Below are 20,342 nucleotides of genomic sequence, written 5' to 3'. Positions count from 1 at the left end.
TGCTGTTCCCCCAAACAACTTAAAACTACTTAGAAAACCTGCCTAAAGTTACATAGTAAGTGGTGTGACAAACACAATGTATGTCAGGTGAACAGGAGCATGGCAGGGTTGCAGGAAGTTGGCTTACTCATCTCTAGGGCTGAATAGAAATGGAGAACCTTGACCTTATTTCTTATAGAGTTTATGTCCATTGGAAACAGAGGATGCAGGTGTTTATATGATGTTAGGGAAATAGAGTTTCCCGTCACCAAAGCTAGTCTCTAGCCTTGCCATCATTTCTCTTTGTTCTCCATGGAGCCAGGAAGGAAGATTCAGGCAGAGGGAAGGGTGGGTGCCACAGAGCCTGCACTGGGAGAGGCGACAGGGATGTGCAGCCCCAGTCCTCCAGTGGGGCTCCTTTTTGGCTTCCTAACTCTTGGAGAAGATGCAGATGGTTTTCTGTATAAGCACATTCCCTTTCCACCCTGACAGATATCATCTGGGTCCCCTCCCTCCTATCTTCTGTTTTCCCCTCTCACCTTCCCACCAACGCCTGGAGTCCTTTGCTCACTCCTGGTGCAGGAAGCCAGAATGTCTAGCAGGCCCTGAGTGAGGCCCAGTGGGGACAGGCATGAGCAAGCTGACGAGTCCAGGCTCAAGAGGAAGGACTACAGGTCCTCTGGGTCCTTTCTGATCAGCCTTTCAAACCCAAGCCTTGAACTTGGAAGCCAGTGAAACAAGCACGGAGCTTTAGAGTAAATGTGAGGCAAAGATACAGTCTCAGGTTGGGGGGAGCGTTTAACCCTCAAAGCGGGTGGGGGTAGGGGTGGCCTATGCTCCAACTGGAGAGAGGGACCACAGTGAGGGAGGGGTCCTGGCAATCCCTGGAACAAGACACAGGGAGGTGAGGTGGAGAAGGAGCAGGGGCTTTGGGAAGAGTTGGGCGAGAAGAGAGGTGAGAAGGTAAGAGTGGAGTTAGGAGCTCAGAAAGAGCCTCCTGCCCTGATTTTCTGGGCAATTCTCACCTGGGACCCTGCTGCCCCCTTAGTTCAGATACAGGTCTGCCAAAATCCTACTCATGATAATAGGCACTGTGTGTGCCAGAAGCTAGCTCACACAATTCTCACAACAATGGAATAAGGCAGGTGTTAATGACCCTGATCTCACAGGTGAGAAAACTGAGGCTCAGGGATGTCAAAAAGGTTCCCTAAAATCACACAGTAAATGATGGAGCCAGGGTTCAAATGCAGTCTGAGTCAAAATCCCACTCTCTAGCCACAACTAGATAGCTTGCATTTGCTGGGGTGTTAAGTCACAGAGAGAAAAACGATGGCTTTGTGACCCAGGGGCTCTTCCTTCCCCTCCTCCTGCTGTCCCGCTGGCTGGGGGATGATTTCACTGGAGGATGCCTTGTGTGGGGCTGGAGGATGGGGCGTTCTGGAAGCTCCCCGAGGCACACAGTGACCTGTACTGCCTGGTTCTCACCAGCCTGGTCTCAGGTAGAGAGATGGGGGAGTAAGGATAGAGAGAAGGCCAGACAGGACGGAGAGCAGAGGAGCAGCTTGGATCAGCGAGGAGATGGGAGAGGTGCTGGCTGTTACCTGGGGAATGCCTAAACCTGTGCCTGAGCTTCAAGCCATTTCCCTTCTGAGGAAACAGAGCTGGGGAGGAACGCTCAGTTATGTCTTCCCTTGCTGCTGTGCCATCCTAGGGTCCCCTGCCTTAGATATTTATGGTTTGTTGATGTTCCCCTGGAAACAACCAGTGGTTCCTCAGCAGCTCTTGTGAATTTGAATGTAGAAAACTGGGTGAGAATTTTTTTTTAAGGTGGAGGAAGCTTCTTTTTAAGTCCCTGCAGAAAAACCCCAAGAACAGGGTGAGGATTTGAGAACCTGAGTAGGCAGGAATGCAGCTTATGGCTGATGGTGTCCTAGGGTGCCAGGGCCTCCCATGGATATTGGGTTGATGGGCCCTTGGCATTGACCACTGCTTCTGCCCTCTCCCCTACCTGCTGGGTTTGAACAGTGCAGTGATCCTGTAGCCTGGAATTGAGACCACGGGAGGTCAAGTTTTACCAGGGAGAAGAGCTGGGCCAGGGCTGTGACCACACCACCAAGTCCTAGGCTGAACAGATGTGCCAGGGGCAGCTCTGTCTCACTGCAGTACCCAGTGAGAGGCTGGGGGAGGGTTGGGTATTGGCTGCTCAGTAGGGATTGGAGAAGATGGCTCAAGGCTGGGGTGAGCATGATGTTGGGAGAGGATTACTCCAGGGTCTGGTTTCTGTTCTCAGAGGCCAACTGCTCTCTGATGCTGAGGGTGAAGCTGTGCTCTGCTGACACTACTAGAAGACCTGCTGCAGGGTCTGCTGGGTGGGGCACCCTAAGCTGTGGAGATCTCCGTGCTGGATGCACAAGCCAGGCTGTCCCCTGCTCACCCAGATACAGTCAAGGATGACCGTGGCCTGGAGGTGGGAAGGAGGATTATGTATGTCTCTCTCATATACATCCCTGCAACACAGGCAAGAGCGCACATGCACGCGCGCACACACACACACACACACACACACACACTCAACCTCATTCTCCTCAAATCCTCCCTTTTATATACAGAGCTGTTTTCTGGTTCTCTGGTCCTCACCCCACACTATTCCTACTTTTGTAGTCTCTACTTGGGTCTGTGCAAAAGACCTAGTCCCAAATACCCTTTTCTCTTCTCTTCCTTCCCACCATGCGAAGGGCTGGCTGTGTGACATTCTGGGTCTCCTCAGGCTTCAAAGAGTTGGCGATTTTACCCAGAGCTACAGACAGGGGAAAACCACTGGTATGGAAGGTAAGGGTGGGGTGAGGGTAGGGAGGGGCTGAAGATTGCTCCCCACCGAGGCTCACCGTCCCAGCAGGGCCACTTCAGTCTCAGGGGACAGCAGCAACTACAGTTCAAATCCCCTTCCCAATAAATGATACATCTTCCCTGGAGGCAAGCTCTGACTCCCGCAATCGGGAAACCCCAGGCAATACGGCAGAGAGGATTTGTTAATGTGTGAGCAGGAGGGGAAATGATGCTGGGAGATTTTGGTAGTGAAAATGGACGTTCTTGGTGTTGACAGGGTGACTTTGAGGCTGAAGCTTTAGAGAACACTCATTCTTAAATCCGCCCTCCCCAGGTGAAGAAGAGAGGACCCTGTGGGATTTCTATTTCAAATTCGTCATTTATTTCTGACATTCTCTTGGTTGCAACTCCAAGTTGAAAGCCTTAGCGGGATACTGAAGTGAGGTGGAGACAAGATGGCAGAGTGGAATGCGGGTTCCCACGGGCCCTCCTTCTTTTCTTCTCTGCTTAGGGTGCAGCTTGTGTATAAACAGTGCCCCATATTTTACAGACTCCACAGCTAAAAAGTACAGGGTGGTTGAGTGCGGTGGGCTTCCTTTTCCACAAGTAAGGCCCTCACAGCTACAAGGAGGCACGCAAGGAATGGAGCCTGCACCCCGAAGCAGGATGGGGCTGTCGGGGAGAGGGGTGGCCCACATTTTCCCCAATGTGCCAAACCTGATTCTGATCCATGGGTTGCCAGGCTCTAGGCTGGGAAAGCTACAGGAGATGGGACTGCATGGGATGATGTGTACTCAGGGACCCCAACTCGTCCGGGTGAGAAGCAAAGCTCACTAACGGGGCAGTCTTGATTCTTCCAAAGGCAGGAGTCAGATGATGCTGTTATTTTTGATGAGAAGGGATGTGGCTACTGTGGATGACTGGGTGTGCAATTCCAGGGAGCCAAGGCACTGGGACTGGTCCTCAGTCAGGAAGCGGCGACGGCTGCCAGGCCCATGTTGGGGGGCTGGGCTGGGCATGGTGAGGGCTGGCGGTGGGAGGGGGTGTGCTCTAGCAGCTGACTGAAGCTGCCCCCTCTGGATTCGGGACAGACCTCGTTACCCTGGCCTGGGGCCGCCTCCTTGCATAAGTGTTACCACTCAAGGTCACTCAGTGGGTGGGTCAGACAAACATGTTTGCTTTTCCCTGGCAGTCAAAATGGTTTGCCTGCTAAGCCTGCGTTTTACTGTGGTCTTTCATCCATCAGCTAGCATCCCTGCCCACAGCATCAGAGAGTCGGCAAGTGTCTCCAGCTCCTGCCAAAACAAGGGCAAGAAGGTGGCGTGGTTCGCAGTAGACTTTTTAAAGGAGGTCTGAAGTCCTGTTAGCATCTATCTGGATAAGCCTCATTTCAGTAGAGGAAACCTCATCTCAAAGACGGTAAGTGGTTGGTCCTAGAGCTAATGAGTGACTGAAACGTGGCCAGAGCTCAGGTCCTCCAACTGCCAAGTCAGTGTGCTTTAATTAGCATGAGATACAGGGTGATGGAACAGAGTGATGCAAAAGGTATGAGTTCCCTTTCCCTGCTTCAATCCCCCCAATTTGCCCTCTGCTAAATGCAAAGTAAAGGTTTCAGCAGAGGGGGCAGCTCCTTCCCCACCCCATCCCCTGCAGCATGCAGGCTCAAGGATGGGGGGTGGTTGGGGGTGGGGGGTGGGAAAGCAGCCACCTTTCACAGCAGAGGCACCTGGAAAACTCATGAGGTGCATTTCATCAAAAAGCATAAGGCCACTGCTGAGTCATAAGTGGGAAATGGGAAAGGGGCTTGGGCTAGAGTGAGGGAGTAAGACAACAAATGGTCCGTGACTGGGCGGTGTGTGGGTGTGGACATGGGGTAAGCAAGTGTGGAATCTAACTGATAAGTTAAATCCTTCCAATTCTTTGAAGCTAGGACTGCTGTCTCTGGTGGAATGATGCAACCCTGGTCATGGTGAAATCATGGACAGGCCCACACCAGTTTTTCCTTTTCTACTGGGTTTGTGTAACTGCAGGCCATATAACCCGAGCATGCACAGAATATGCTGGCTCTTGTTCTTTCGGCAACCTTTGAGAAACCAGGAACAGAGGTCACGTCCCTTAGAACCAAGATTATGAGGACAGGGAGGCATAGGAAGCAAATAAAACGTAAAAGGTCCTTCAATAAGGAAGATCTGGCCTAAAACCCACTCTAACATGTATGGACAATTCTATAATTAACCAGTTGGGCTATGCCAAGTCAAACCTCCCACTGCTGTCCCCACTTCTCACCTCCCATTCCCATAAAATCTCCCCTCACTGAGATTGGAGAGATAGATGTGAGCCTGTCTCCTGTCTCCATGCCAGTCGACCTTGCATTAAAACTCTCTCTTTTTTCAAAATCCTGATGTCATAGTATTGGCCTCTGTGTGTGTTGGGCAGCACGGTGGTGCCAAGGGTGGATGCCTGAGAGAAAGCTGGGCTTCCAGAGGGGCTTTTGTGACTTCTACCACTGCAGCCCTGCTCCACGGAGCGTTCAGGGCTGGCTGCTAAAGGAACTGGCCACTTAATCACCTCTCGGTTCATGCTGACTATGGGCCCCCCAAAGTGGCAAAGTCTTTGGTATCTGCAGGTGGTGACAGGTGCGTGTGTCTGTGCTTGTGTGTGCCCACACCTGAGAATGCACACGCCTTCAGAGGACTGCATCCAGGTACACCTCTCAGTGTGGGGCACCAGGGCCCTAGAAGAAATCTGCGCGATCTCCTTTGCTCAGCTACTTAAACAACAGTAATGAGACTTGAACAAACTTCTGCAGCAGGGGCAGCTGGATCCTAAAGCAGAGAAAGAGGACTTGGGGGGAGACAAGGTTAACCAGTCTTGTTTTGGTGCAGTCTCCAAGAATAACTTTATGCCATGGCCTTTAAGGTTAACTTCATGTGTTCCATGAGGAAGGGGGACAGGATATGGTGTCAGGAATCAGTGTCTGTACTGGAGCAGTCACAGTGACTGCAATATCTGCGATAGTCAACGTACAAAACAACCAGTTGCTCTTGGATTTGTTTCCGTAGGCAGGTCCTGAAGAAGTCCCTTGAACACACTTTCTTCTATCTCCTCAAATTCTAGAATGTTTTAGTCCTAGGTTTTCCCTTTTCCCTTTGTCCCTTTTCTTCTAGGCATGGCCACTTCATCTCCCAAGGACTCTGGAACCTTCTAGAGGTTTTGCTTAATTCTCCTTGGTGCTCCTCTTCTCACAGGCCTGTAGAGCTGAGTGGTGGGGAGACGGTGGGGGTGGTGTGGGGTGCTTCTAGGGCCGGCCAGAGGAGAGTCCCAACAGAGAACTGGCCAAGCTGCAAACACAACCTATCAGGCCCTACCGCTGAGCCACGCGGGGCTGGAGACTGGCCCTGCCCTCGTTCTCAGTACACTCAATAGCTTGAACCCTGGTGAACCTTTTCCACTGTGGGGCAAGAAAAGCCTAAGGAACTAAGTTAGTCCTGTGGGCTGTTGGAGGGGTCGTCCACTGCCCCAACTTCTCCTGCTGGGGCAGCAACGTTGGTGGGTGTGTGGGGTGGGAGTGAAGGGAGTTATACATCTGTACTAATAGCCCTTGGATTGGTGAACATCTCATGCCCAGAGCCTGGCCAGGTCACCGGGTAACTCTGAGGTGCTGCCATTTTGAGGGATGGGGGTCCCCCCTCCTTGTAGCACATGGGAACAAAGGAGAGCCTCTCGCCTCCACCCCCATTGGGCACCATGTCAGCCGTCTGTATGTAGAAAGGGGAGCTGTAGAGGGAGCAGGCGGTGCAGTGGCTCGCCCCGGCCCCGCACAGCTGGCTGCAGGGCTCGCCCGTGAGAGGCGCCAGGCTGCCTCCGCTGTCCAGGGCTTGGGAGCTGCAGGCATTGCAGGGGGGGCCTCTGGGGTGCGTGGGGAGGTCATGCTCCTCCTCTTCATCTGCATCCTCGGCTCCTCTCTTCTTGCAGCAGTAATACTAGGTGAAGGGGGAGAGGGATACCTGAGAGGGCGTAAATGTCCCCATGGTTCCCAGTGCACGTCTGAGTGTGCACAGGCACCAGAGCCTCCCCGCACCACTGGGTACCATGGGCCAGGTGTTTAGTGCTGGGGATGACACTGAACACCAGAGGCCCACGTTCTACAAGTATCTATTTTCAGGTCTGCAAGACCAGTTTCTTTCCCTTTTCCTTTTCCCTCCTTCCCAGAACATTAACTCTCAGCCATGGTAGAGAGAGGGAGGGAGAGAGGGACACACAAATCACATTGAGGACAGAGCTGAGGGCTGTTTGGTGAAGCTTTCATTGTGCCACTAGATGGCACCTTTCCCACCTCTCCTAAAATCGCAAGAGAGGCAGGAGACCCAACACAATCTTGCTGGATCTTCCTAGCACACTTTCTTTAGAGTATGCAGAGTGTGGGGGTACGGGAACGTGGCTTTCCTCTGACCACCCCTAATTCTCGGTCTCTTGATTTATGCCTCCCATGTTCCATGGCTTTGGGTTTTGTCGCCCTCAAGTGGGCCCCTAGCTTCTGTGCCCTACTGGGACATGGGAGGCTGGCCGCTGGGGGAACCTTGGCTCTGGGCCCGAGGGACTGACCTGGAGCCTACAGTAGCACAGGACGGCGATGATGCAGAGAAGGATGGCCGTAGCTAGGATTCCGCCAGTGATCACAACTGTTCCCGCTGTCATTCGCCCGACGCCCCATCAAACTCTGCAAAGCCTGTGTGTGTGGGGGGGAGGGGCTGAGCCTGCCCCACTGGGCCTGGGGTGGGTGGTGGGGGCTCTTACAACTCTGCGGAGCTGGAGCAGGCAAGATCTGACAGCTTCAGAGGAGGGAGGGCCCCAAGTACTGGATGCCAGTGGTCTTCTGAAGACAGAGGACAGGCTGGAGCTTGGGGCTGGGGAAGGGAGGGTTAGATGATTATCAACAGTTCCACCTGGTTCTGCCCTGGCCCAATCCACGCTATTTTTGGCGGGGTCTTTCCTTTACTTCAAACTCTCATGGAAAAGAAGGGCAATGCAAGCCCAAAGGGAGCTCCTGGAGGGGTACCTCCTATGGCAAGGCTGGAGAGACCTGTCCTGGCTAACAGGGGCTGTTCCAGCCTTGGGATGACTTTCCTTTCAGATTAGTGAATGGGGATTTCAGAGCCTCTGAGGCTGAGTCAAGGGAACAGGAGGGCAGGGGAGATTGGCATCCTGGGGATGAAGAATCACTGCAACCACTGAGTTCAGTAAAGAGAATGGGTGACCTGCAAGACAACAAAAGAGCCAGAGATGTTAGAAGGATAGTGTTATTTCCTGAAAGAGACCCCAAGTGTTAGATGATTCCTTCAGCTCCACCCCACCCTCGTGCTGCTGGCCTCATTTTGTGGTATATCATTAATAAACCCACGAAGCCCAAACCTGGGGTCTCCAGCTGTGGAGACATGTCTCTTGGATCTCTCACTGTCATCCCAAACACAGTTATGACAAACTGAACCCATCACCTTGCTCTCCAAATAGGCCCCCTTATTTCCAACTTCGCTGTCTCTGTTACTGGTTCCACTGGGGCTGCTATGAATGGTCTGCCGGTTGTTCATTATTCAAAGGGCAAATGGGGGCTGGAACTCTACCTGTACTCTGCTCACGGAGCTGTGCACCCTGGTACGCTCGCTGGTGGAAGGCACTCTTCTTTTTACCATCTGTTCACCATGTCGGGCTCCCAGAGGCTACATCTGTCGAGCAGTACTGTTTCTAATCCACTCACTGTCACCTTTAAGTTGCAGCGTGGTCTGTGTGGACCTGCTGTGCAGTTAACACCTGGGAGCTTATTAGAAATGCAGAATTGAAGGCCCCACCCCAGGCCTGGTGAATCAGACCCTGCATTTTAGCAGATTTAAGATCACAGGTGATTAGCCTGCACATTAGATATGAGAAGCACTGCCGTACAGGCCATTGGGTGGTTTTAGGTTTCATTATTTTCCCCGCAATCCTCAATTCTTCTTTGGCTTCCCCTAGTCTTCCTCTGAGAACCCTCCCCTGACTACTCGATCCCTTAGTGTTTTCTCTCGTCTCTGGACTTCCACTGCAATGCAGCGCCTTTCCATATTGACTAGTGGATGCCAATTTTTCTAATGTCCTGACCCTTCAACTAAATTTTGAGTCCTTTGGAATCAGGGGCTGTGTTTTATACTGTTTCCTACACCTACCCCTGTAGTGCCTGGCACACAGCAGGTGCCTTATAAATGTCTGGTAAACATTTCACTGTATTGCACTTCTTCCACAGGCCTGGCATTTATGCCTCTGATCTACCACCAGGGGGCAGCAAGTCATATCTACCAACTCACATGCCATGTGCAGATTTGAACATTACTCATTTTTCAAGACCAGTCTGAATTTGTCCTAAAGCATGGTGGGCTGCGCTTCAGGGGTTCACTGGGGCATTTGCGGGGGAGAGCTGAGACCCACTACGAAGAAGTGGTTTTACTACATCACTTTGTTCTCTCCTGGCTTCCCTACGTGCTCACCGCTGAGGTTTGCTTAAGGGATAGAGTCTTATATGGAACGACTTGAAGTTGGGGAAGGCAAGAGTGACTCCCTCTACTGAAGGTCTTGGCTTAGTTCCCTGGGACGTGTCTCCCAGGTGTTTTAGGAGACAGGGAATTATGAAGAAGCCGTGTGAACACAATGCCCTCTCTCCTGTCTTCCATGCTCAGCGTCCTTTTTTCAGTCCCAAAGGGGACGGACAGCAGCAGCAGCAGCAGCCACATATGGGGAAGTGCGTCAGTGCAGGCAGGGCTGGGGGTCTGCAGGCCCGGGTTTGGGGTCTAACTGTGTCACTTGGTAGCCACCCATCTTGAAAACTGATCCTCACTCTCCGTTTTCTCCTTTTTAAATGACAGCGTAACACAACCTCAGCCCACTGGTATGATTGGGAGGAAAAGTGAGATTCATGTATGTGAAGGCTCCTTGTAAACTGTAAAAAGCCTTATAAACATGGTTATTTATGGGGAAATAGAAGGCCCAGGCATGTTGTAGCTGCTTGAGTTTAACCTTAAATTCATCAGCTAGAAAGGTTCTTGTAAAGCGCATGAAATGAACTAGCCAGATCCCTGACAAGTCCCCTGAGGATCTGGTATTAGCAGAACAATCTGGCATTTAGTTTCCACATCAATGGCCCTTTATTTCAAGTTTTCATTTTCTCTTTGCAACGATGTGCAAATGATGACAATGATTCCTTATACCTAAACAGCACTCTATAGTTTCCAAAGTACTTCCATTTATATCACTTGTCAGAGTGGGCAGCTCTAAGGTTTCCCCAAAGATCCTGTCTCCTGATATTCATGCCCTTGTGTGAACCCCTCCCCTTGAACGTGGGTGGGCCCTGTGACTTATTTCTAACCAATAGAATACAGCAAAAATGATGGGCTGTCACTTCTGTGAATAGATTCTACAAGATTCTGACTTTCCTCTTGCAAGCAGACTCTCTCCCTTGCTGGGTTTGATGAAACAAGTTGCCATGCTGGGAAGTACCACCTGGCAAAAGACTGAGGGTGGCCTCCAGCCAACAGCCTGCAAGGATCCGAGGTGCTCAGTACAACAGTCCAAAAGGAGCTGAATCCTGCCAACAATCACGTAAATGAGAGTGGGAGGGGACGCTTCCCCAGTTGAGCTTTCAAATGAAACTGCAACCCTTGCCAAACCTTGCAGCCTCATGACGAATGCTGAGGCCACAAACCCAGTTGAGCTGTGTCTGGATTCTTGATTCACAGAATCTGTGAGATAATCAATGTATGTTGGTCTTAAGCCACTAAGTTTGCGGTAATTTGTTAACACAGAAAAAGACGGTTACCACACTGCATTTGAACTTCACAAATGTTCAACCATTAACTCTGTCTGAGGTCACATAATTGCAAATGACTGAATCAGGACTCATGGGGGTGCTGATTCCCACACCCCAGCTGCCTCCTGGTTAGCTCTCTGAGGACAGGAGAAAGAGGTGCCATGTTCCTCCCAGCACCCAGCAGATCTGGGACAGAATGGTTCAGTGGTGGCCAACTCAGGCACTGGCGGCAACCAAAGGGAACAAACTTGCCACCCAGTAGAGACTCCCAAGGGCCCACCCTCTGACCAGGACTTTCTAGAGCTCCCCTCCCCACGCAGGGCCCAGGCACCTTCTGAAGAAGAGGGGTTGGCTTGAGCCTGACACTTGCATGAAACAGCTGGAGCAGCGATGCTCAGTCACTCAGGCTGTAGGGGGTGCTTCATGACCAGGGGTATCAGTCCCTGCCAGAGAAGAGAGGGAAGGTCAGTGACAGCTCGCGGGGGAGGCTGAGAGGACACACAGATCCATGCTAGCATCTGGTTGTGACAATGACTATGGAGCAGAAATCCCCAAAGGGGATTGCTTGTTAACTTCCATGGCTGCCTCAGTCTCCATGGCCCCCAGACTAAGCATCTGAGGCAACAACTCTAAGTCACATCCCACCCGGTCCTTGTTTCCTTCCCCCACTGCAGCTGTGCAAACCCACTACCCAACATGGCATCCAGACACTGGGCAAAAGCTCTGCCTGTTCAAGGAAGAAAAGCTCAAGGGGGAAAAGGAGTCAGTCTGGTTTGCTTCTTTCACGTCCTACTCACAAATTCAGAAATGCTCCCAGCTCCTCTGGCAGAAGAGTTCTTGTTGCCTGCACGGCCAGTCCCTCTCTCTATAGCCCTGTGTGCTGGTCTGAATCTGTGGTGGACCCCAGAAAAGCCATGCCGTTTGATCCTCATTCAGTATTGCTGGGTGGGAGCATTTTGATTGTTTCCATGCAGATGTGACCCACCTAATTGTGGGTTTAACTTTTGATTAGATGATTTCCATGGAGGTGTGTCTCCACCCACTGAAGGTGGAATGGCTTACTGGAATCCTTTAAAAGAGGAAACATTTTTGGGAGAGTCTCTTTTTGGTAGAGCCATGAGCAAGCCAGCAGGTGCCTCCATGTTTGCCATGTGCCCTTCCAGCTGAGACAGAAACATTGAATGTCATCGGCCTTCTTGAACCAAGGTATCTTTCCCCAGATGCCTTAAGTTGGGCCTTTGTATAGACTTGTTTTAATTGGGACATTTTCTCAGGCTTAGAATTGTAAACTAGCAACTTATTAAATTCCCCCTTTTAAAAGCCATTCTGTTTCTGGTATATTGCATTCCAGCAGCTAGCAAACTAGAATACCCCACGTACCTCTTTCCCATACACTCCCCATTCTTTTCAGTGCCCAGAGCTACACACTCCTTCCCTCACTCCAATATCCCAACTCTCCTCAGGCCAAACGTGCCAATTACACAGTATAATGAACAAATCCAGGCTGTGTGGGTGACAGGGACGGGGAACAGGATCATACCATGACACTTAGGAACCTGGGGTTGGCTAATTGTTGGGGCTCCCTTCACTCCAAATTCTTTAAACATCCCCCCAATGTTATCTAGAGAGGCTGGCCCTGACCTGGAACAAGGAAGGGGTTCCCTGTGGTGGCGACGCCCGTCCTCTGCGCGGTTGCTCTGAGGAGAGGACGCCCCACTGGGGGGGGGTGTGTGTGTATCGGGGAGGAGGGAACCCCACTGTTTAACCAGATCCACGGGGCCACCTTCTAAGGGGACAGGGCTGACCCACTCCAGATTCTCTGCCTAGGCCAGGAATTGGAGGTCAAAGGACAGACATTAGATGCCTTAGGGACTGGTCCCCACTGGAGTCTGCAGGTCTCAGGATCAGAGGCTTGGAGAAGGTGAGAAGAGGGTGATGGTCATCTAGAGAGTGGCCCTGTCTCCTTCCTCTGCCGCCCAGATCTACCCCTTAGCCCTGCCTCAGCTCCTACCACGGGCGTTCCGGGCACTCAGGCTTTCTTCTCCCCAAGATACTTTCCTCACGCTTAATAACATGTAAATCATACATAATTGGGTGTTAGAATGGGACTCCTTCTATCTAAATTTTAAGCTTTTTTATTGTGAACTATAACACATACACAAGAAAGCAATACATTTCCAAGTACATTTTAACAAGTAGTTATTCAACAGATTTGGTATGGGTTATAAAAGTTTGGTATGGGTTACAGTTCCATGATTTTTAGGTTTTTCCTTCTAGCTGTTCCAAGACACAGGAGACCACAACAAATATCAATAGAATGATTCAGCAGCCATGCTCATTTGTTAAATCCTATCTTCGCTGTTTGTTCCTCCTTCTCTCTTTTTTCTTTTTGTGAAAAACAACACATATACAAAAAAAAAAGCAATAAATTTCAAAGTACATCACAATGATTACTTGTAGAAAAGCTCTCAGAGTTTGGTAGGGGATACAAGTCCACAATTTTGGGTTTCTACCTCTAGCTGCTCTAAGATACTGGAGACTAAAAGAAATATCAGGGTAATAATTCAGCACTCATACTCATTTGTTCAACCCGACCTTCTCTGTATAACTCCACCATCACCTTTGATCTTTCTCCCACTCTTTAGGTGTATTTGCGCAATGCCCATTCTAACTTTTTCTTGTTGGAAGGGGCTGTCAATAATATGGGACAGGGGGATGGAACTAGCTGATGTTCTGGAGAGGCTGGCCCCTCTGTGTTTCAGGACTTATCTGGTCCAGGGACCCACCTGGAGGTTCCTACCTAAGGTTTTTTTTTGGCATGGCAGGCTTCAGGAATTGAACCCAGGTCTCTGGCATGGCAGGTGAGAATTCTGTCACTGAGTCGCCATTGCACCACCCTTTAATTTTTAGTGATAAAACCAAACAACATTCAAACATAAACATTCTTATCATATGATCATTCCATTCTTGGCATATAATCAATAACTCACAATATCATCACATAGTTGTATATTCACCACCATGATCATTTCTTAAAACATTTGCATCACTCTACAAAAAGAAATCAAAAGAAAAAACATACACACTATACCCCTTATCCCTCTCTCTCATTGACCAATAGTGTTTCCCTCTATCCAATTTATTTTAACATTTGTTCCCTCTATTATTTATTTTTAATCCATATTTTTTACTCATGTGTCCATACTGTAGATAAAAGGAGGACCAGAGCAAGGTTTTCACAATCACACAGTCACTTTGCAAAAGCTGTACTATTATACAATCATCTTCAAGAAACATGGCTACTGGAACACAGCTCTACATTTTCAGGCACTTCCCTCTAGCCTCTCTAATACACCTTAAACTAAAAAGGGATATCTATATAATGCGTAAGAATAACCTCCAGGATAACCTCTCAACTCTATTTGAAATCTCTCAGCCACTGACACTTTATTTTGTCTCCCCCTTTCAGTTGAGAAGGTTTTCTCAGTTCCTTGATGCTGAGTCCCAGCTCATTCTAGGATTTCTGTCCCATGTTTCTAGGGAGGTTTATGCCCCTGGGAGTCTTGTCCCACGTAGAGAGGGGGAGGACATTGAGTTCGCTTGTCATGTTGGCTGAGAGGCCACAACTGAGCAACAAAAAAGGCTTTCTGGGGGTGACTCTTAGGCCTAATTTTAAGTAGGCTTAGCCTATGCTTTGTGGGGAGAAGTTTCTTATGAACAAACCCCAAGACTGAGGGCTCAGCCTATTGCTTTTGTTGTCCCCACTGCTTGTGAGAATATCAGGCCTTCTCCAAATGGGGAAGTTGAATTTACCCTCATTCACCTCATTCCCCCAAGGGGACTTTGCGAATACTTTTTAAATCACTGTTGAAATCACTCTGGGATTCATCGGGGCCTCACTCTGGACAAACCTACAAAATCTCATGCCCTACTCAAGGCTCCATGTACTTTTGATCCTACCTAAGTTTTGACTGAGATGTCAGTAGATAGAAATGAGAATACTAGAGTGAGTCTGAGACAGGCCCCCCTCCTGCCATGTGTAGACTGCACAAGGGAACATGAGAAAACCTTTTTTAGGGTCTGTGAGCCTTTTGCCCTTAGATGGGCCAATGATTCGGTGAAGACTTGGTGGGTAGTCTTCTTCGGTGAGAGCTGTTCCTGAGCGATGAAGCCTTCCCTCCCACCCCTAAGGGAGAAGGGCAGCAGTGGGTGCTACCTTCCAACCTCAGGCCTGGTCAAGGGATGCCTCACACGTAACAACTCCCCAGCAGTTTGGAAATGTGTTTACTGCAGCTGGGAGACACAAAGCATGGCCCTGGACTCAGACCTGAGGAAGCTGGCGTGGACTGGGGACCAGGCTGGACTTGGTGAGAGAAGTGGTAACTGCTTTGGGGGCAGAGTTGGGAGAGTCCTGCTGGATGGGCTGGCCTGGACATGCTCAACTTGTCAGATAAGGGATGTAGGAGTGTTTCCAGCGGACTAGCTGGAGAGAGGTTGGTTGTCTTAAGTCCTGTCTAGTACCATCGGGAGGGGTCAGAAAGCCCCAGCAGAAGAGGCTAGAAAAAGCCTCCAGATGCCCAGGGGCCCAGCAGGGAGTCACAGAAGAGCCCACAAAAGCACGCAAAAAGCAAGAACCAGTTTTAACGTTCTCTTAGGCCCAGAGAACAGAAACCAATCAGTCAGGAAACCCCCCCAGTTTCAATCCTGGAAGATGCTGAAACAACAGCTGGTGAGGGGGCGATCGGGAGGGCAAAAACATGGGAAGGGTGGATGGCGGAGGAGCATGGCCCCCCTCCCAGCAGCTCAACATGAAGCAGATCCAAACTGGAGGAAAGGAGAAGATTAACGCTGTCAGACTGGCAGTGCTTTAACTATTCATTCGTGACTGGCATTCTGATTTCTGAATTGAGACTGTATTTGTAACTTCAGGTGACTATTAGACTATCAATCACTTAAGAGTGAATGAAAAAGCAATGGAACCTGATTGCATTTTTATCTAGTGGCAGGAGAAGATTTCTCTCAGTGAAAACTTCTTAAAAAAATGGATGCTGGGAGGAAAAAAAAAGTTGTTTTGGCTTACAAACCATGCAACATGCTTGTTTTTAACATACCAGTTACTTATAGAAGAGAGATTCATGGAAATGGGAGGATCTGGTCCAATATCTTTATTTTCTACATGAAGAAACCAGTTCACAGAGGGCAAGGAACACACTCAACCACACACAGCAAGAAAGAGAGGGAGCCTGGGAGTTTCAGGGAGGAGGGCCTCCTGACTTGCAAGCCACTGGCCTGCCACTGGGATGCTATTTCTCCTCCCCAAAGACTCAAATTTGGTTCAGCAGTAGCCATGGTATCTCCTGAAGTGGGGCTTTTCAAGGTGGCTTGATGGTAACCACCTGAGCCATGTGCTGAACTGGAGATACCAGAACCAGCTTCAGACCTGCTGAAGCAGCTTCTCCAGGGGAGGGGCTCAGGAATCTGTGTTTGTAACAGGTTTGATTCTCATCATCTGGCCCTTTGGGGAAATAATTCAGGTATGAAGGTCTTTAGTAGGATTTCAGGCTGGAGGCAGCAGGGGAGGTGGGGGAACTTGTAGAGCCTCTGTCATCATCTGCTGTCCAGGACAAGACTGGCTGTGGGTTCTGTGTCTTGGGCATGTAGGCCAGAAGGCAGCAGGAGGGAGGAGCCCAGGGAGAGCCAAAGGCACATGGTGTCAGCCTGGGTGGGATGGGAGCCAACAGAGAAATCACAATGGGGGGACCTTAAAGGTTATTCTTCTAGAAGAGGCTGGGAGTGGTGATGGAATAAAAGCCAGCCTAATAGAAAGTTTGGGAAATGGGTCCCCCACACCTTGGGACAGGGGTCTCTGTTCTCTTTGAAGGACTCCTGCACCTCAGTGACTTCAGCTTCACTGAAAAAGGACACGTCACCTCTCTCTCTGGGCAAATACTGACAGGACATACCAGCCACAGCTGGCATGAGCACATGTAATTAATGATCCAGCTGCCCCCTGCCCCCTGCCCCCTGCTCAGCCCTCTTAGGAGAACAAGTTAATTGAGTGGGGCCAAAACATTGGCTGATTTCAATTTCTTCCAATGCAATTAAGCCTTCTCCAATAATTTATTAACTCATGAAATCGACACAGCAGGTTAGCACCACTGGAAAAGAGGAACGGTGTTTCCCTTGTAACCTGCTCTCCTGGACAGCAATCCTTAGGCAAGGCTGGCAGAGGGGAAGAGAGGAAGGGGCTCCTTTTATTTTAATTGTACTTAATGGCCATTACCATGCCTTGGCCCACAGGGGTTTGAAGAGTTGGTAGCCAGGATGATTCCTTTGCCCTAGATGGGTAACTATAGCAGCAAGATAGCATGTGCCATTTGAGAAAGGGGCCTCTCTCGATGATACAAGGAACTCTTACAAACCATCTAAGAAAAGAAAAAAGAACCCTAATGTAATTATAAGCAAAGGATATGGGCAGGTGGTTTATAAAAAAGGCAAACCAAAAGGCTGACAAGTGTATGAAGAGTTGCTCAAACTCTTTAGTAATCCAAGAAATGCAAACTGAAACCACAATGAGCTATCACTTCACACCTGTTAGATTGGAAAAAAATAGGAATATGGATGATGCCAAGGGTTGATGTAGATGTGGGGATACAGAAGCACTGTTGGTGGGAGCATAGCTGGGGCAGCCATTGAGGAGAATGACCTGGTACCATTTAGTCCTATTAAGTACACACATAATCCATGATATAAAGTAGTTCCACTTCTGGGGCCAAGTTCCTTCAAATTATCAACACATCCTTAAGGGGTCATATATGAAGATGTTCATTGCTGTGTTGTTTATAGTGGCAGGGAATTACAAGAAAACTCAGTGACCATCACTGCTGGGGAGTGGACAGTTAAAATCAGGTACATACACACAGTGGATGACAATGCAACTGTTGAGAAAAACAGATATGGATGTATCATAGCAACACACTGCAACAGGGATAGGTCTTAGCACAGTGCTAAATGAAACAAAAAGGCCAGAATGAGATATATAATGATACTGCTTATACAAATTTAAAACACAAGCATACAGATCAACAATTCACATTTTCAGGAACACATAGAAAAAATGGATTCACGTTTTAGAATGGCTGCCTATGTATGGAAGGGAATGAGAGTGGGAGAGAATAAGTAAATACAACTAGAGAGTAGCCTTGCACAGACCTATGATAAATAATAATGTGCTATGATCTGAGGAGTATAATTCACTTAGACTTCTGCATCTGAGGTCCAATTAGAACAAAAAGAGACAAGAAGGGGATTTTCACCTCTTCCTGGGAGCCTTCCATGATTGACTTGCTGCACATTTCTATGCAGATGTTCAATAAACACTCATTAACGGCTTGGTTCACCTGGGCTTGGTTTGTATCTCTTCCTACCTTTCATAACAATGTTCAGTACTGCTTCCAGAGTTGTCCTCAAACAGGCATGGCAGTTCTGGGTTTCTCTTATTTCATAGATGACAAAACCTAAGTTCAGAGAAGTCAAGTGACTCGGCCAAGGTCCCACAGCTACTGAGGGGAGAGCTGGGATGTCAGCCTTCTGACTCTAAGTCCAGTGCTCTTGGGCTAGCCTAATCATGCAGCTTCAATTGCCAACCATTTGCAGGAGGGACGGTGCGGGAAGGGAGGCACCATGGCCTAGTGTTACGGGAATAGATTCTCTTTTCCTTTTTACAAGTATGTTGTTTTGTACCTAATACTTGAATTTATCTCCCTTTGTATGTGATATCTACTATTGCTTGAAAGACGTTCTGAGATCTCCAGGTAGCAAGCCTACCACCCAATGACTGCTAGACAGGCTTGCTAGGAAAGGCAGAAAAGAGCCTCTGGCAAGATATCAGCAGACTGGAAGAAATCCAAATAAGAATAGAGGAAGGTGAGGTTTGGTTTCTGCAGCCAGATGTCAATAAGGAAGGACACGGAGCCAGGCCAACAAGATGGCCAAAGGGAGCTGACTTAAGGCACCAGTCACAGGCTCCAGGAAGCAGGCAGGAGGCAGCGTGCTCAGGGCTTTCAAAGAGAGATAGCATTTGCAATACAGGAGTAACATTATACCAAGGAAAATTTAGGCCAAATTCAAGCTAAATCTTACAGAAAGACATAAATAATTGCAACCTGGGGATTTGGAAACTGTCAGCTTGCATCACACAGGGAGGCTTGGGAGGATTTCTAAGTTCCCTCTCTCTCCTTCCCTCCGACCCGGAGGATTTGCCCTGTGAATCCCACAACTCAGACCTGACTGTGCCAGGCTGTGGGCTTGTTGCTCAGGGTCAGGCAAGGCAGCTTCTGCGTTTATTCAGAATCCTTAGTCACTCCAGAGAAAGCATTCTAAACCGGGCAAAAGTGCCCTGAGGTAGACTCAAAATTCCAGTCCCAGGTGATCAGGCAAAGGAGGCAATGGGCTTGAAGGCACAGCTGAAAGCACAGGCGGGGGTAGTGCTCCATGGAAGCCCACAGCGAGCGGGTGGGAGGGACCCTAGAGCGAGGGCTCCGAAGAAGTGAGGAGTCAGGGGCAGCACCCCGTGGGGCCAGCCTGGCGGGAGACACAGCAGGATCTGGGACAGGGTCTGCAGAATCTGCCAAGTGAAAACGGCGACCAGCCCAGAACAAAACTCTGCTCGCAGCCACGTGGCTGGAGTCTCCACCCCCACCTGGTGAGCCGGAATGGGGAATCCACATCCAAACATAACGTATCATTTTAATAGTTACACATACACACAGGTTCAAGCCCACTGTATGCCACAGTCTCTGATTCCTATTCCACGTTATGGGTTTAGTAAACCAAAGCGATTTCTTTGGGTGTCTTTGGGAAGTTCCAAGTTAACAAACCCTGCTAAGAACTGACCCGTTTGACTATTAAGAGTTGCCATCCTGGTATCCAGAAGGAACAACACGAAGTAAGCAGCATCTGTGCTGGGGCCGTTCTCATCTCTGTCCGGTTACGTACGCTGATTTCTCTGTGATGTCCTTAGAGATCAATCTATATCAACTCTGCACCCTGTGCATGCAGGAGGGGAGAGGGTTTCTAACTCTTCCCTCAAGGTGGAGAGAGAGGACAGGTGCCCCAGGCATTGGCACCTGAGGGCTGAAGTGGGGTGAAATCTGTACGCGGCCAGCTCATGCATCCGAGGCAGCCTCTAAAACAGGCTGATTCAGGTGAAGCCTGTGCGCTTAGAGAAGAGCAGTTAGGGAGGGGAGGAAGAGAGACTTAGCACTTTTTCTGTGTAATAGGAAAACATTTTAAGGTATAATGTTTATACTTTTACCCCGCCTCTGCTTTCTGCTATTTTGTGTCTACCAGCTCACCTACTGGGTGGGGCAGGTTTGGGGTAAAATGTTGAGTTGGGAGGTATCATACCGTTTGGACTTATAACAGAAATGTCAGGGTAACTTATCTGAATATGCTTAGACAATGAACAGAAAGAGAGAGAAATCCAAGAGCCTGCACAAGAGGTATATGAGAAATACCTGGAGAGAGGGACTGCAGAGGGCAGGAGGCTTTAGGGGAAGCTGCAATATGTGAGAGATACTGAGAGATGAAGATGGGGAGAGAGGAGTTTTTAGAGGCTTTTAAAAAACATGTTATGAATGAAATTTCTCCCTTTGGGAATTTTTCTAAAAGCTACTGTAAAGATTTGCATTGCTTTTCACATGTT

At 49.3% G+C, this 20,342-nt stretch overlaps 1 protein-coding gene and 1 long non-coding RNA gene across 14 annotated transcripts in view; one reads left to right on the top strand and one right to left on the bottom strand.

The window, feature by feature from the left end:
• The first annotated feature begins 1,349 nt into the window (after nt 1-1,349).
• On the top strand, nt 1,350-5,470 carry LOC143680697 (uncharacterized). Of its 4 annotated transcripts, none has more exons than XR_013174140.1 (5): nt 1,350-1,478; nt 2,270-2,446; nt 2,715-2,799; nt 4,052-4,224; nt 4,732-5,470. It is a non-coding gene; the product is annotated as an uncharacterized LOC143680697 (long non-coding RNA). The 4 variants fall into 4 exon arrangements; XR_013174141.1 differs by having other exon boundaries at nt 2,715-2,808; nt 4,736-5,470; XR_013174138.1 differs by having other exon boundaries at nt 2,715-2,808.
• LOC143680696 (protein FAM163A-like) overlaps nt 4,487-20,342 on the bottom strand; it is a 74,961-nt gene continuing 59,105 nt past the window's right edge. For 4 of the 10 annotated variants that reach the window (XM_077157138.1, XM_077157135.1, XM_077157137.1 and 1 more), the window contains 3 exons: nt 8,427-11,079; nt 7,411-8,063; nt 4,487-6,788 (listed from right to left, as the gene is read on the bottom strand). In XM_077157138.1, the coding sequence (XP_077013253.1) occupies nt 6,384-6,788; nt 7,411-7,503 (498 nt within the window). In that variant the 5' untranslated portion in view covers nt 7,504-8,063; nt 8,427-11,079 and the 3' untranslated portion in view covers nt 4,487-6,383. The remainder of the gene's footprint in view (nt 6,789-7,410; nt 8,064-8,426; nt 11,080-20,342) is intronic. The other 6 variants (XM_077157141.1, XM_077157136.1, XM_077157140.1 and 3 more) reach the window with 6 other exon arrangements.

The sequence above is a fragment of the Tamandua tetradactyla genome, chromosome 4, assembly GCF_023851605.1.
Source record: "Tamandua tetradactyla isolate mTamTet1 chromosome 4, mTamTet1.pri, whole genome shotgun sequence".
Classification (NCBI taxonomy): Eukaryota; Metazoa; Chordata; class Mammalia; order Pilosa; family Myrmecophagidae; genus Tamandua; species Tamandua tetradactyla.
The sequence above is the reverse complement of the archived record's forward strand: the minus strand, read 5'-3'. Positions and strand labels throughout refer to the sequence as shown.